General features: G+C 38.5%; 1 protein-coding gene across 2 annotated transcripts in view; it reads left to right on the top strand.

The window, feature by feature from the left end:
• si:dkeyp-72e1.9 (syntaxin-binding protein 4) overlaps positions 1–14,315 on the top strand; it is a 59,830-nt gene that overhangs the window by 37,812 nt on the left and 7,703 nt on the right. For both annotated transcript variants that reach the window (XM_036213031.1, XM_036213030.1), the window contains exons 12-17: positions 5,984–6,072; positions 10,061–10,157; positions 10,877–11,004; positions 11,102–11,194; positions 13,146–13,211; positions 13,292–13,489. In XM_036213031.1, the coding sequence (XP_036068924.1) occupies positions 5,984–6,072; positions 10,061–10,157; positions 10,877–11,004; positions 11,102–11,194; positions 13,146–13,211; positions 13,292–13,489 (671 nt within the window). The remainder of the gene's footprint in view (positions 1–5,983; positions 6,073–10,060; positions 10,158–10,876; positions 11,005–11,101; positions 11,195–13,145; positions 13,212–13,291; positions 13,490–14,315) is intronic.

Genomic DNA, 14,315 nt, shown 5'->3' with positions numbered 1-14,315 from the left:
CTCCTTTAACCACCTTTTTTCTCCCCTTTTCTTTTGTACCTTTATTGGCCATATCGAACAGCCCACTTTGCATTTCTCCACTTTTTTTCCACCCACTCCAACAAGGAACAAATGCAAACATAGTTGTAACTGTACATAATTGTAAGAGTATTTATGTTTACTTGTGGTGCATTTGAAGTTTATGGAACAACAAATACACTAAATGACTAAAAATATTGTCTCACCTGGCTTGACTCTCATATGAACTGAAGTCCATCCCATCCCATAACCCACAGAGTTCAATATGATGCTGGTCTGCCTTTTGCAGCTGTTCCAGCTTCAACTCTTCTGGGAAGGCTGTCTACAGGGTTGAGGAGTTTTTATTGGAATATTGGACCATTCTACCAAAAACGCAACAAATTAATGATGTATTTTTTAGGCCAAAATATGAAAGGTTTCATACAGAGTAGCAGGTCTTGTGTTGTGGGTCACCCATGGCCTCTGGCTTGCAGCCGCCTGACAGCCTGTCTCAATCCTATTGACTGGGATTATCCTAGTCAAGGTTATTTCCTTGGTGCCATGAGCTCTTAGCTCTCTGCCAAGCTCTGATTGGTTAAGTCAGTTGCTAGCTGCAGCAGATGTCAGCAGTTTGGATGAGGTGAGTTTGTGCATATCTGCAGAGTGGAAACAAGCCTGAGACTGAGACCTGCATCTGTGCTTATGGCAGAAAATAGCAGTGATTAACTTTGCTGATATTTCAGCATCTTTCCAAGAACACCAGAAATTAAGCAAGGCTGAACATGGAACAGTCTCTGGGTCAACAGAAGTGGGGTTTTTTTCTGAATTGTGTTGCTGTATAAAGAGGTTATTAGGGTTTCTGAGACTCAACTTCTTGGCTCTGTAAGGGACACAAACATCCAGAGGGGTTTTCTCTTAGCTTCCAGGCTCAGAGATCAAAATAGAAACTTTTCTCAGAAAAGTTGTAGGGCACAGATTAATGTTTGTTTATTCTTCTAGTTTCTGCCTTCAGGGTCCACCACAGTAAAAAAAAACACACACACTGTAAATTTGGCTTCAGTTTTACATCAGATACCCTCCCTGACCTAATCATTTGCATATTCAAAAAAACTCAGTGTGGCTGCAGTAACTCACAGCACCTGGTAGACTCCTGTCCACCTTGTGTTACACCAGGTTACTATCAGGTTTTCCCAAATGTCTCTAAAAAGCCTTCAGCTGATACAAAATGCCACGATTAGAGTTTTTTTTTTTAATTGTTGAAGAGGGAATTTTTCCCAATGTAGCTTCTTTTCATTGCTGTCTGTTAAAAGCAGAATAGTCATCTCCCAACTTTGGAGGGGTAGGGGTGTCCACAGTTGTTGTTCTTTTTAAAGGATAGCCATAGGAAGGACAGATGTTTAAATTTAAATGTAAATAATGACTTTTTCTTGTAGCATGACTTTATACAGTTACACAACCCATGTTGTAATGCATTTTCTAAACGGTGGAAAGCTACACACCAAAATAGATGAACGGCGACTATTGATGAGTCTTGAAGGGGTAGTGTAGTCCAAATTTGAAGACTCTGGCTATGTCCAAATTCCTTCACTACTCACTATGTACTGCTTCACCATTTTATAGTGCTGTCTGAATCCACAATTATAAAATCAAGTGCCCTAAAAACTTCCCAGAAGTCTTTGTGAAAAAGCCATTGAGCATCCCATGCTCACCACTTTGGCAAATATAGACCACAATGCATTGCGGTTGAACAATTTCTACAAGAAATAGTCTTTAAATGTAATTTGTTTAATAAACCATCAACATTTTCATCATCAGAACACTGGATTTCATAAAAGACATCATAAAATGATTAAACTAAATGATCATAATTTATCATATTTTCAATTTGTGAAATTGGTGATTAAAAAAAAAAAAAGTAGTGAGCATGGTGTGTCTAAGTTGCTTTTAAAATCCAGGGCACTAGATAGTCCTGCACTGTATAGTTTTTTAGCATTAAGAGGTTTAGGGAAGGAATTCAGACGTAGCCACGCTTTTCCATAACTCTCCAACTGGAGGGCTAAATGTTGGGGTAGGGAGAAGCTGAATGCGTAGGAGAGGAATTCATGTGCCTTAATAACTAGAGAGGTTTAAAAATAATAATAATAAAATTAGAAGACATTTTTCATTGTTATCATCTTTGTGAAAATAGAACAAAATCATAAAGTTCATGAGGCCCAATCAGGCTACCTTACTAATGCTACAGCGCCTCATTCTGACTGCTAGCTTGCCTCCCGGGGGCTGGTATAGCGAGCGATCGCTCCATCTCTATAGGCCCTGCACCATACTGTCTAGTGCAGGAGTCTGCAACCTCTGACACTCAAAGAGCCATTCAGTCCAGTTTCTTACAAACTAAAATCCAGCTAGAGCTGGAAAATCCAACGTTGTTGTTTAGAAAAATACACAATCTCTATGATTTGTAATCATTAAAATGTGTATTTGAAATATTACAATAATTAACTATGACAGTATCTTTATGTTTCTATACATTTTTAAAATGTATTTTACTTTTGAAAGCAGCACACAGAAGTTCCTTTTTAAGCATAGTGTTTTTTGGTGCATCATCATAATTTTTCTCCTTTTACTGTCTAATACAACCAACATTGAAGTAAAATCCACTTGTGTGTACGTATATATAAACATTAAATCTAAACAGAGCTTTTTATTCTTATTTTTTAAGATGTGAGGAACAAAACACAATTCTAAATTGTTTTAAATGGTTTTAAACTGACTTTTTTTTTGGAAACTTTGCCCGCTTTAGTATAATTTACCAAATTATAAGACTTGCAGAAACTTTTATTTGACTTATTTACAACAGGGGTTCCCAGACTTTTTCTTTTGATGGACAAATAACTGTTTTCTTCTCTGTGTGGTCAGGGTCGGTTTGCATGCTAGCAATGGTAGCAATCCCAGCCTGAATGTGAACAATTATGTTTTTTAGAAAGCCACTCACTGCCAAATATTAAAGAATTCATTTTTGTAATCTTGACAGGAAAAAATAATACTAAAACATGCAAAAATGTAACCTATAAAAAGTCTATGCTCTCCCGTCATAGTTCAGACGGCTGGAGGGTGAAATAAAAAGTCACGTTCTATGTGAGTTTCGAACGTCCAGATTGAGAGAAAAAAAATAATGCATCTCTGATAGTGTTTGCGGGGGCTGGGAGAATGTGGAGGAGGGCCGGATCCGGTATCCGGGCCGATGTTTGTGGACCCGTGCTATACAATAAAAACACAAATTAAAAGAAACAGTGGTTTGACATGTTTAAAATCTAAACAGAAATACAAAACTCAAATAACAGATCATTTATTAGAATTATTATTATTTTTTTTAATTAAAAAACTGCAATAAAGATATAAAAGAGACACATGAAGCTCTGGAGCCTCAGGTAGGGTGTACCCGCCTTTGGTGGGTTAAGAAAATGGATGGAAGTTCAGGAGGACAACCATTGCGTCGATCCTCCATACTGAATGTGTATTCTACCGGCTGAACGTCACATGCCCAAAATAGAGTCCCCGATTGGTTGACGTTACTTGGCAACCTCGCTAAAGTTCAAATATTTGAACTCTGACTGCATAGCCAAAATGGCGACGTTCAAACTGTGCTGCTGCCAGACCGCCATTTCCGTTGTTCAAATCACGGCCCAGGACTTCAGATCGCAACTGCACCATTGACTTGACATTAAAACTGGCCACCCTTGGGTGCAAATTGTGGCTGGTGTGAACGCAGCTTTTGACATCTGCTGCTGCACCTGAATTTCAACCGCAAGCATCGAGTCTGACCAAACCAAACAAGAAGCCACTTTCAGGCCAGCTTTGCACAAACCATGCAAAACTGAAAGCCCAAAATATCACTCCAATGACACTTGAAGATATGACAGAGTGGGATTAGAATCAAATGAGTGGTTAAAAGTTGTCATGGTTAGAATGTTTGAGACAAGCACAGTGGAAAAGGCTTCTTCAGCTGATCAGCTGATATAGGCTGGCCTATATCAGCTGATCCTCACCAGCTGAACAGTCTGGTAAGAGACGGCTCCTGCAAGGAAAAAAAAACAAAAAACATGGACATGGGCCTAAGGTCATAACAGAGTACCTTCTGCTGAGAAAGCAGAAGCTGACAAATTGGGAGTGGGTCTTCACCCTAGCTGAAGGCTTCTTGACTACTTCACAGAGGAAGTCAAAAAGCTCTTCAGTGGCAAGACCCTGTGGGTGGACCAGGTCAGCCCTGAGTACCTCAAGTCTTTGGATGTTGTTGGTTTGTCTTGGGTGACTCAGCTTGGTGGTTACAGATTGAGGGGATGGACCTTTGGTTTTTTTTCAGGGAAGGAACTGGAGGATGTGCACCAACTACAGGAAAAACACACAGCAGAAACTGAGCAATTTTCATTCTTGTCAAGGGAAACTGGAACTTCCCAGAAGGCTTAAAGCACTCGTGTCAAAATCAATTCTATCCGGCCCTCCAGATCATTTTATTTTATTGTTATTAATGGCTTGATGTTATCTTAAGCTCATTTCTAACTCGAATAAATTTGACAGAATATATATGGAGAGTAAAATATTGAAAGTTATTTAAGGTTTAAGTTGATTTATTCTGGAATAATATTCCTGTCTTTTTATTATTCATAATTATGTTAAAAAGTTACAGTTTTAAAAATTGGCATTCTGCTATCTTTTTGGACTATTTTGGTATTTACTAGGAATGCAACGATACAGTTTGCTCACAGTTTGATACGTATTGATCAAAACAAAACTGAAATGCTATAATCCCACAGGTTATGATTTCTTTTGCAAACCATTACAAAGAAATCAGATTTTTTTCAAGTGCACAGCTTTTGGCAGTTATTGCAGAATCACACTTAAATAGAACTCTTGTAAACATTACAACTTGTAAACAATTTAATCAAATGTAAAAGTTCTTCAGTTCTCAATACTTGTAAACATAAATATAATAAACTCCAACAACCTGAGCTGTGCTCTAAAGTCTTGACAGCCTGAAGTACTGGACTCTTTAATTTCCAGTGTGAGGGCCGTCATATAATGAACATTTACAGAGAGATAGATCTCTGTTGTCTGGGAAGTCCAGCTGTACTTGGAAAGTTGTATGTTATTTCTAAGTTCACTTCAATCTCTTTGCGCACTTGTTTATAAAGTGCAGGTATATATAGATTTTGATGTGAAATATGGACGTGCTGGTACACTATATTGTGGGTCAACTGTTTTCATCAAATGACAAAAGTCCTCATTATCAACCACTTAAAAAAAGACTGCAGAGCTTTAGCAATAAACACTCTGATGGCGTCAGATATTTTCTTGTGTTTATCTGAGGTAACACTGTAAGTCTTTTGAAATATATCTGGGGTGTTTTTATTGTGTTACCTGCTTAGTTGCTCACATTTAACACTGGTAGTTACTCTGGGTATAATGGTTAATAGGGCCCCTAACAAGGACTGTCTATGTACAAGCAGAGCAGGGGGTGCTTTTCATTGCTGGCAGTACATTAAAACTGCATCCATTGCATGGGCTGTGACCGGGTTGGGTTTTCTTTTCTTAAATTTTGTAGACATAATATTTAGTTGCAGAGTTTGGTTTTTGGTAGAAGTCACTGTTTCGATGTGTGACTTGATCCTCCCACAGAGAAGAGGCCACAGGAAAGACACACGGGAGGAACGTGTCTCTCTGCTGCTCTGCAGCATCTTAGGATTCTGTGGGCAGCAAGAGATTTATGTGGAGAGGATTTCTGTTTAGACTACTGCCTTCACAACACAGCTCTGGGTTTGTGGATGGATGGATGGATGGATGGATGGATGGATGGATGGATGGTGAAGCACTTTGTTCTCAGGTGTTTGTAGAATTCTGTAAACTAGAATCAGGGGGGCAAACCCTTCAGCACTTAAATAATCAATTATTCAACCATAAGTTTTTATTAGCATCTTTTCTTTTCTCTCTTCAGGCTTAACCACTCAGAGGTCTACATCTGGGGGGAAACCCAAGATCACACTGGACCCCTTCATTCGGCTAAAATCTGAGAAGTTAGACCTGGTAAGTCCCATCTTCCCCCCAGGCACATTTGTCTTTGTTGTTTTTAGCAGCAACTCACTAGTTATTATTTTCTGGTTCAATAGATTTTAGCAGCAAAATTGGCTCAGAGAAATTGGTTGGGGACTTAGATCATAAAACAGGAGAAAAAGCATTGCTAAGTCTTAAATTAAAGATTTTTTTACAGTTTTTGACCGTCAATAAGGATATGAACAGCAACACTGCAAAATCTTGAAAGCTTCCTAAGATTTTCCATTTGGATTGGGTTTTTTTGCCTTTTAAGTACAGTAATTATGTATTATCTGCAGGGTAAAACGTTTATTTGGGTATAATTTATACAAAAAAGACAGAGCATTTCGATTTTTCCATTCATTTTATTTTCACATCTGATCCTGAAAAATATCTTTTTTATTTTGTTTTGGAAAGTAGACTGCTTCCCCACACGAGTCTCTGACTCGCTCTTGATGTAGGTTTAGATGCTTTCTTTGGTCACATGTTTACCTACATCCATACCTTCTTAATGTGGCTGCTAACACACAACACATTACTGATACGCCAAAACTGCATAGTTAACCAAAAGTAAACATTTGAAAAGTGTCTTTGATCAGTAGGAGATCCAATGAGGAGAAAGAAGAACCTGTAAACTTTCAGACAAAACCAGGACTTCTACCAGTACTTGACGCATCGATGGATTGGACTGTAAAGGTTGCTTCCATGGACCAAACCCAGCTGTCTCATTTAGCCTTGCTTCAGAAACATTCATTAATGTCCCTTTATTGAGTTTTCTAAAATCAGCAATTTTTTGGGTAAAACTGTATTTATAAAAGCTGAATAAAAAAACACATCGACAGGCAGTTTACACGTCTGTTTACATTTGATATGAGTGGGATGAAAATGTTTTTAGGAACTTCTCCCTCTATCAGCCAAAGCAAAAGTTAAAAGTTAGATGCTAGCATCAGCCCTGTAAAGGCCTGTGTGGTAAAAGATATTTACTATAGTTGATTCCTGGATTATTAAAAATGAGGACCTGCTGGAGTAGGGGACAGAGGTCACCTTTCTTTTTATGGAATGATTCTGTTTTGAGTTTTGTGCATCGTAAGAAGGTGTCTATACAAAAAGATGAACTCATATTTATTCAGACTGAGTCAAATCGAGTATATTAGCTTAACAAATGAACAACAACATGTAGGTAATGTAGCGTAAAGATCATGCTAACAAGTTAACTAAACTCTTTTTATCACTTTAAATTACTAATACATTGAATTCTTCATCCCCTTTTCGCTCCACTGAACCTGACACAAGGCTAAGCGGCGCTTCTTCTTTTGTCAGTAGCAAATACTGATACACATACCTACAGTGCTTACTATGTATTTTAGAAAATCAAACACAAGTCGTAACATTCGTCATCTCCGCCCCTCCCTCACCCCTCACAGCTATCCTGGTTCGTAGTCTCATCACCTCCCGTGTTGATTATTGTAGTTCCATTCTCTCTGGACTTCCTCCACAATCTTCAACGGCTCCAAAACTGCTTCTTGAATAATACCACAAACCCCTCCCATTCATCATATCACACCGGTCTCACTGCAGCTTCACTGGTTACCAGTGCCTCACCGGGTCACCCACAGAATCCTCATTCTGACCTTCAAGGCTTTCCACAACCTCAGCCCTCCGTCTGCCTTGGAACTACTGACTGTTGCCACTCCCACTCGCTCCCTCAGATCCCCCACCTCTCTTCAGCTGGTTGCTCTGAGGTGTCGTCTCATTTCCATGGAGGTCAGGGAATTCAGCAGCTCTGCCTCACAACTCTGGAACTCTCTCCCCCTGATCTACAAAACATGGACTCACTCTCCCAATTCTCAAAACACCTCAAAACTGACCTTTTTAGCCATGCATTTAGTTTATGACATTTTAACAGTGGTTTTAATTGTCAACTTATTGTAGTTTCTGATGATTTTATTCATTAATGCTCTATGTCACTGTGTGGTGACTTGAGTGTCCAGAAAGGCACCAAATAAGACGTATTATTATTATTTGAAGTCTTACTCCTGTCAAACTATGCAAAAAAGAGAAAACTTTCACCTTGTAATGGAACTCCTTAACTATTGAGAACTACCATCGCAAAGTTTGTTTCAAAAACATCTTAAGCTCCTGCACATTTTAACTTAAACTCTATCACCCCTCGTGTTCTCTTATGGGGTCCAGATGACCCCACCCTGATACGTGTGTGATCCTCCCATGACAAAAGTGGACAGAATTCCATGTCTGCCACAGACACCAGTAAAGATAAAATTCTATCTATCTATCTATCTATCTATCTATCTATCTATCTATCTATCTATCTATCTATCTATCTATCTATCTATCTATCTATCTAGCAGGTGAAGCATCGTTCATCCTCGATTACAGCAAACTCAAACTCACAACAATGACTGAAGTGTTTACCTTCCCTCCCCGTTTGACTACAACAAACATCCATCCCAGAGTTAGTTCACATTTCATTCTGACTTTATTGCTCAGATTTACCCTCACATTCACAGCAGCAGGTGGTGCATTCAGGTGCACTGGTAATTTCTAGTATTTGCTCACACTGATTTCAGCCAACTCAAAGACTCACGTTTAGCTCCAAGTCATTGTTACTCTTTGAAATGACAGAACAACAACACACTGATCTGGAAGAACACACAAAAGGCAAAACGGTCAATATATTCGTGTTTTTCTATGGATGACATTCTTGAAAAAAACAAACTATAAAGTAATTATTTTGTTGTTCTTCACTAGTTTAATCTTTATAGAAACATATTGCATTACATGTCTTATTTTTTTAACTGAATGCAATACACTTACATAAAAAATGTATATCAAAAATTATTTTAAATCTATCTTGAAAAACAGACTGCGATGCACAAAGTTGACCATGTGAGCATCCAGCAGGTCGTCCATAAACTTCACTGCTTTGTGCCTAATACTGTCAACTGGATTGACTCACAAACAAAAAAATAAACAGTTCGAACTGATCAATATTTAATACTTCCATAATGTTTTGCCATGTTATGTTTGTAGATAGAATAAGTCAATACTTAAAAAAAGGTAAGTAAAAAAAATCAGACATCAGAAGTGTCTTTTGCTAAAATAACAAGAATTCCCACCCTAACCTGACAACTAAAAAACTTTATAGTGCGGCACTATATAGAACCCTGGATTTTAAAAGCAATTCGGATACCATCCTCACTTCTCTTCTTTCATTTTTCTGAACACCGGATATGACGTCACAGATTTTACAGAGTTAAAATTGAATCATACAAACATTTCATGATGTCCATTAGTGACTCCACTGTGTTCTGATGATAAAAATGTGGATGTTTATTAAAATATTACATTCAAATATATTATTTTTTCACAGAAAATGTTCAACCGCAATGCATTGTGGTCTATACTTGCTAATGTAATGAGCATCGATGCAACTGGAATTCGGACACAGCGTAGGCCTACATTTCTGCAATGTTATAAAATCTGACATAAGACCACATTTTCAGTTATTGTCAGTGTTTTGCTTTTGCGAGACAATAACCACTATTTCAAACTAACTAAATAAAATGGTTTGCTTGGCAATACATGCATTATTTTTTCATAGAAATATTTGGCTAGTAGAGTCCAGATTTGGTTGGTAGACTTTGAATGTTACCAGCCACCTCTGATAGTAACCAATTCAACAATTGAAACTGTTACAAAACATCCATAAATCTCAATACAAATTAAGTGGGAAAAAAGACATCTTAATAAGCGGCTCATGACGCATGTCACCACACATCATACCTATGACCTTCAATGAATGAATGTCCACCGGGTTTTATCAACCACCCTCAGGGGATGAGTGAAAGGCAGAAGAGACATTTCCACTCCGCCAGATTTCTGCTCTGTCCACAAGAAAACAGTGATTCAAATTGTAACTTTGGATGTTAGATTAAACAGTTTTCCTATTCATTTATGTTAGGCTCTGTCTTTCATCGGTTTGAATGTTACTGAAGAGAAGAGGAAGAAGCTGAGACAGAGACTGACGCCTGACCCACAGGGCACCGTGGCTTATGGAGGTGAGACACATGCACACAAAAGGTACATACTTGTATAGCACTTCTCCATCTTCCTTGAAGGTCTAAAGTTCTTTACGGTCACAGATCCATTCACACACTCACACTGATGGAGGCTCCGCTGATGAACTCTAACACCAACCAGAGTCAATGTGGGGTTCAGCATCTTGCCCAAGGACACTTCGACACATGGAAGGGCACGGCAGGAATCAAACCTGTAATCTTACAATCAGGAGTCGATCGCCCTACCGCTGCACCACAGCCGCCTCCATGCTACCACTGCATGTGCAAAGCTCCAGTCAGAATCAGTATATCTTATTTTGAATGTTTGGAAGACACTTCATGTCTGGGTTCAGGAGCTGCATCTGGATGATGGCGCTATCAGCGGTACTTCCGTCTTTTGTGACCCAGTCTGATGACTTGCTGTCCCTCATTAAATGAAACAAGAATAAATAATGTCTCAATGCAAATGAGGAAAAAGAATTCAGGAGAAGAAGGATCCGAGTCTCCTCCACGTTTGTTTTGAGCTACACTTCTGTCATGAGCAAATACAGATTCATCTACAGCGTCCTCTGTACCAGTTGTTAGCGGGAAACAGCAGCTGAAGGGCAAATATGCGAGCCAATGTATGTTTAAGGGGTCTCTATGTGGATAAAAACATTTAGAGATAGATTGTTGCCATCTCCATACACCATTACCCTCGTATGTTGAATCCTCCTCAGATTTTGTGGAGGCAACCCAAAGCATATTCTCAGAGGATCTGGAGGATCTGGGTTTACCAACGGCTCCCTTCACTTTCTCCTACCACGAAGCAGCCAGTTTGATGGACACATCAGCCTTTCATTCGCCTGTGAGCTCTTTTCACATCCTTACATCCTCTCAAACAAGAGAAGGAGATACAGAGAAAGTTGCCATACTCAGCCCTGACAGTGTTTTTGTGTCTGCAGACATACGAGTCTGACTGCAGCTACAGCAGCGAGGACATGGAGCAATTCCACACAGAAGTAAAACAACTGCAAACCCAAATGAAGCAGCTGAAGGTAAGCACCATGTCATGTGTGAGCTCTTCTCCGATTCCAGGGGTTGAACTGATTTTAGCTCTCCTCACATGACAGAGGAGGGTAAAGCTGCAGCAGCAGGAGACCAAGCCAAAGAAAACATCGGAATCTCTTTTTTATCTGATAGACTTCTTCTTCTGAGAACAAGACAAAGTTGTATTTTTGGCATTTTTAGTCAAATAAAGTTCTACATTTTTTTCAGAAAATGGTTAAAGAACACAACCTACCAGGCACAGAATGTCTATTAGATAATGGGATGTCCTGATCTGGTTTTTTGGGGGCCTGATTTGATTCAGAGTCCTTTGATTCTGAGTATCTGCCAACAGAGTCCTGATCTAATACTTTTGTCACACATTTTAAAAGATGAATAAAATTCATAAACAGATTCAGGTTTTCTCCCATTTTTATTCCATTAACATTGTTTTGTCATTTAACACTTAAACAGAACACTTCTGTGAAGACGCTTCAACAATCTAGTACAAACAGTGCAACTGTCAACTAGAAAAAAATATCTACTTATATAGATAATAATGAACCATGTGAGACAGTTTAGGGATTTTAGCTTAAATATCCTCAGAACATTTTTAACCAAATGTGATTCCTATCTTTATTTTAAATTCTTAAAAATTGTTTAGGACTTTGTTTTCACATGAATTTGATAATGAGTGTTCATTAGAACCATTCATTAGTTTGTTTATTTTTTAATTAAAGATTGTGGGATTCTGTTTTTTATTCTCTTAAGAAATCACATTATATCTTTTATTAGCACAGGAGTTAATTTTCCTATCTGGGGCAGATTTCTGACATAAAAAAGGTGTATCAAAAAAGAGCTTGGAATGCACTATTTATTTTTTTGCAATATTTTTAGATGTCTATTAAAGTATTTTTTAAACATTTACTAGTAAGAAAAAAGAATAAATTCTGCAATTTTACATCCATCAATGGATCTTCAAAACCCACCGCATCCCTTTAGGGGTCCCAGGTTTGCTGGTTCCAACCCGATCACCAGTTCATCCCAGGGCCACACGAACACACAGGAGCAGCTGAACAACATAAATGAATTCATAAACTGCATGAACACGTCTTTATTATCTTCTAAAACAAGGACAGATTTAGCAAAGGGGGCAGGTTGACAGAAAACCACAATTTGATGTTCTGTTATTTATTTGTACATATTGTCTATCTGTCTATTGTCTATTTATTAGGAAACTAGTCACCCATTGAAGGGCTGTACCTCTAATGCCATATTTGAGTTTAAGTAAAATGCTGTGATTTATTGTGTTGAATGCTTTTTAAGATCAATAGTTATGCTAATGAGGTATTTCTTGTTGTCTATTGCTGTGGATATTTCCTCTTCAGTCTATCAAAGTCATGGAAGTTGAACAATTTACCCTGAACCCATATTGACTTCTATCTAAAATATTTTCCTTATTGATGAATCTATCTTATCTTGCAGCAAATAGTTTTTCTAATGTCTTTGAAAATTGCGGTGATAATATTGGCCTGTAATTGGTGGAAGAGTGTTTATCTCCAGGTTTGTAAAGTGCTATTATCTTTGCTAATTTGATCTTGATTGCAATGACAAGTTCCAAATATAAGTAGGTGGGTGAATAACATATTCATCAATTACCTTTACTAATGTGATTTCCAGATTATTACTGTCAGTTGATCTTTTATTAACACATCTTTTAACAATGTTCAATATTTCATCCTTTTCTACTGGTTCTAAAAACATGCTATTGATCTTAGTATTTATTCTGGTGTCACTAACCAATGCAGTGGGGATTTTGTTTGCCAGGTTTGGCCCTAAATTTACAAAATAGTCATTAAACATATCTGCTATTTCTTTTGAGTCACATATTGAGACACTAGTGAGAGATTTTTAAGAGACACACCCTCACTCTGCAGCTTCATAGTCTGGGCTTATCTGCAGGTGATGCTGAAGGACATGGAGCATAGCAAGAAAACTCTGGAGGAAGAGCTCCAGAAGACATCTGAGGTGAAGTTTCAACCAAAATGGATTCTTCTTTTCCTATCAGAAGGATCTATTCACTCTAAAGCAAGATGTTGTCCTTCCAGAAAGCTTGTTTGACTGTAGAGGAGAACACTCGGCTGAAAAGTCGCTTACAAGCAGCCGAGTCTGATGCAGTGCAGAGGCAAGCCAGCAGTGCAGAGCAGGACTACGAGGAGGTCATCCAGCTGCTGGAGGCCGAGATCCAAGACCTGAAGAACCAGCTAGCCATCAAGAGGCAAGGCAGAGGAGCCGAGCCCACCAAGGTGTAGACTCATCTCACAAAAGTTGTTTTTTTATCTGAATCTCCCCAAATATATGAAATGTTTTAGTTTGTCAGCAGCTTGAATGAGTGTGAAACGCAGACACAAAGTGGATCAGTCTCTCTTGTGCCCCTCATCATCTGGAGCCTGAAGAGAACTCAGTCCGTCATGTGGACTTAAATACGTCTGCTTTTAACCCATCATTAGGGCTGTAACGAGAATCCGGGTCCTTGAATACTCGCCATCTGCTCCCGAAAATTTGAGTACAAATATTCGCAACGTCCAAGATCGCTGATTCGCGATCTTTATAAATGTAGTAAATTGTAGTAAAATATGATCATAATAACATCTGGGGACGATGTATTTCTGCTCTGAAATGCAGATTAATGTAGGATTTTAAGTTTACGAACTAAAACAAAGAGCCGCGGTACCGCCACCGGAAGTAAACACATCTTCGTGACGGTGAAGCTTCTGGTTTTCAAAGTAAAACTAGCGAGAGCTTTTTCCTGTTCAAAAACTGAGACTGAAGTTCCGCTCACAGACATAACCTCTGAAACAATGAATTAGCTTTAACATCGGAGCTTTAGCTCCAGTGTTTACGTTCTTTTGACTATGATAACTCTTCAACGTTTGACTCAATTAACAAAACTCCATCTTATTCTGAAGAAACAGCCTCGCTGCTGAAAGGTGGATATGATCAACGTGAATCAGATGATTCTGCTGAGAAAAAAAAAACTGTTTTTCATACGGACTCTCCACCAATATGTAATGCTTAGAACGTAAAATATTGAAGAACTTTGAGGATAGAAAACTGTGGAGAACATTTTCA

The sequence above is a fragment of the Oryzias melastigma genome, linkage group LG8 (assembly GCF_002922805.2).
Source record: "Oryzias melastigma strain HK-1 linkage group LG8, ASM292280v2, whole genome shotgun sequence".
Classification (NCBI taxonomy): domain Eukaryota; kingdom Metazoa; phylum Chordata; class Actinopteri; order Beloniformes; family Adrianichthyidae; genus Oryzias; species Oryzias melastigma.
Note: the sequence above shows the minus strand (reverse complement) of the source record. Positions and strands in the feature narration are given on the sequence as shown.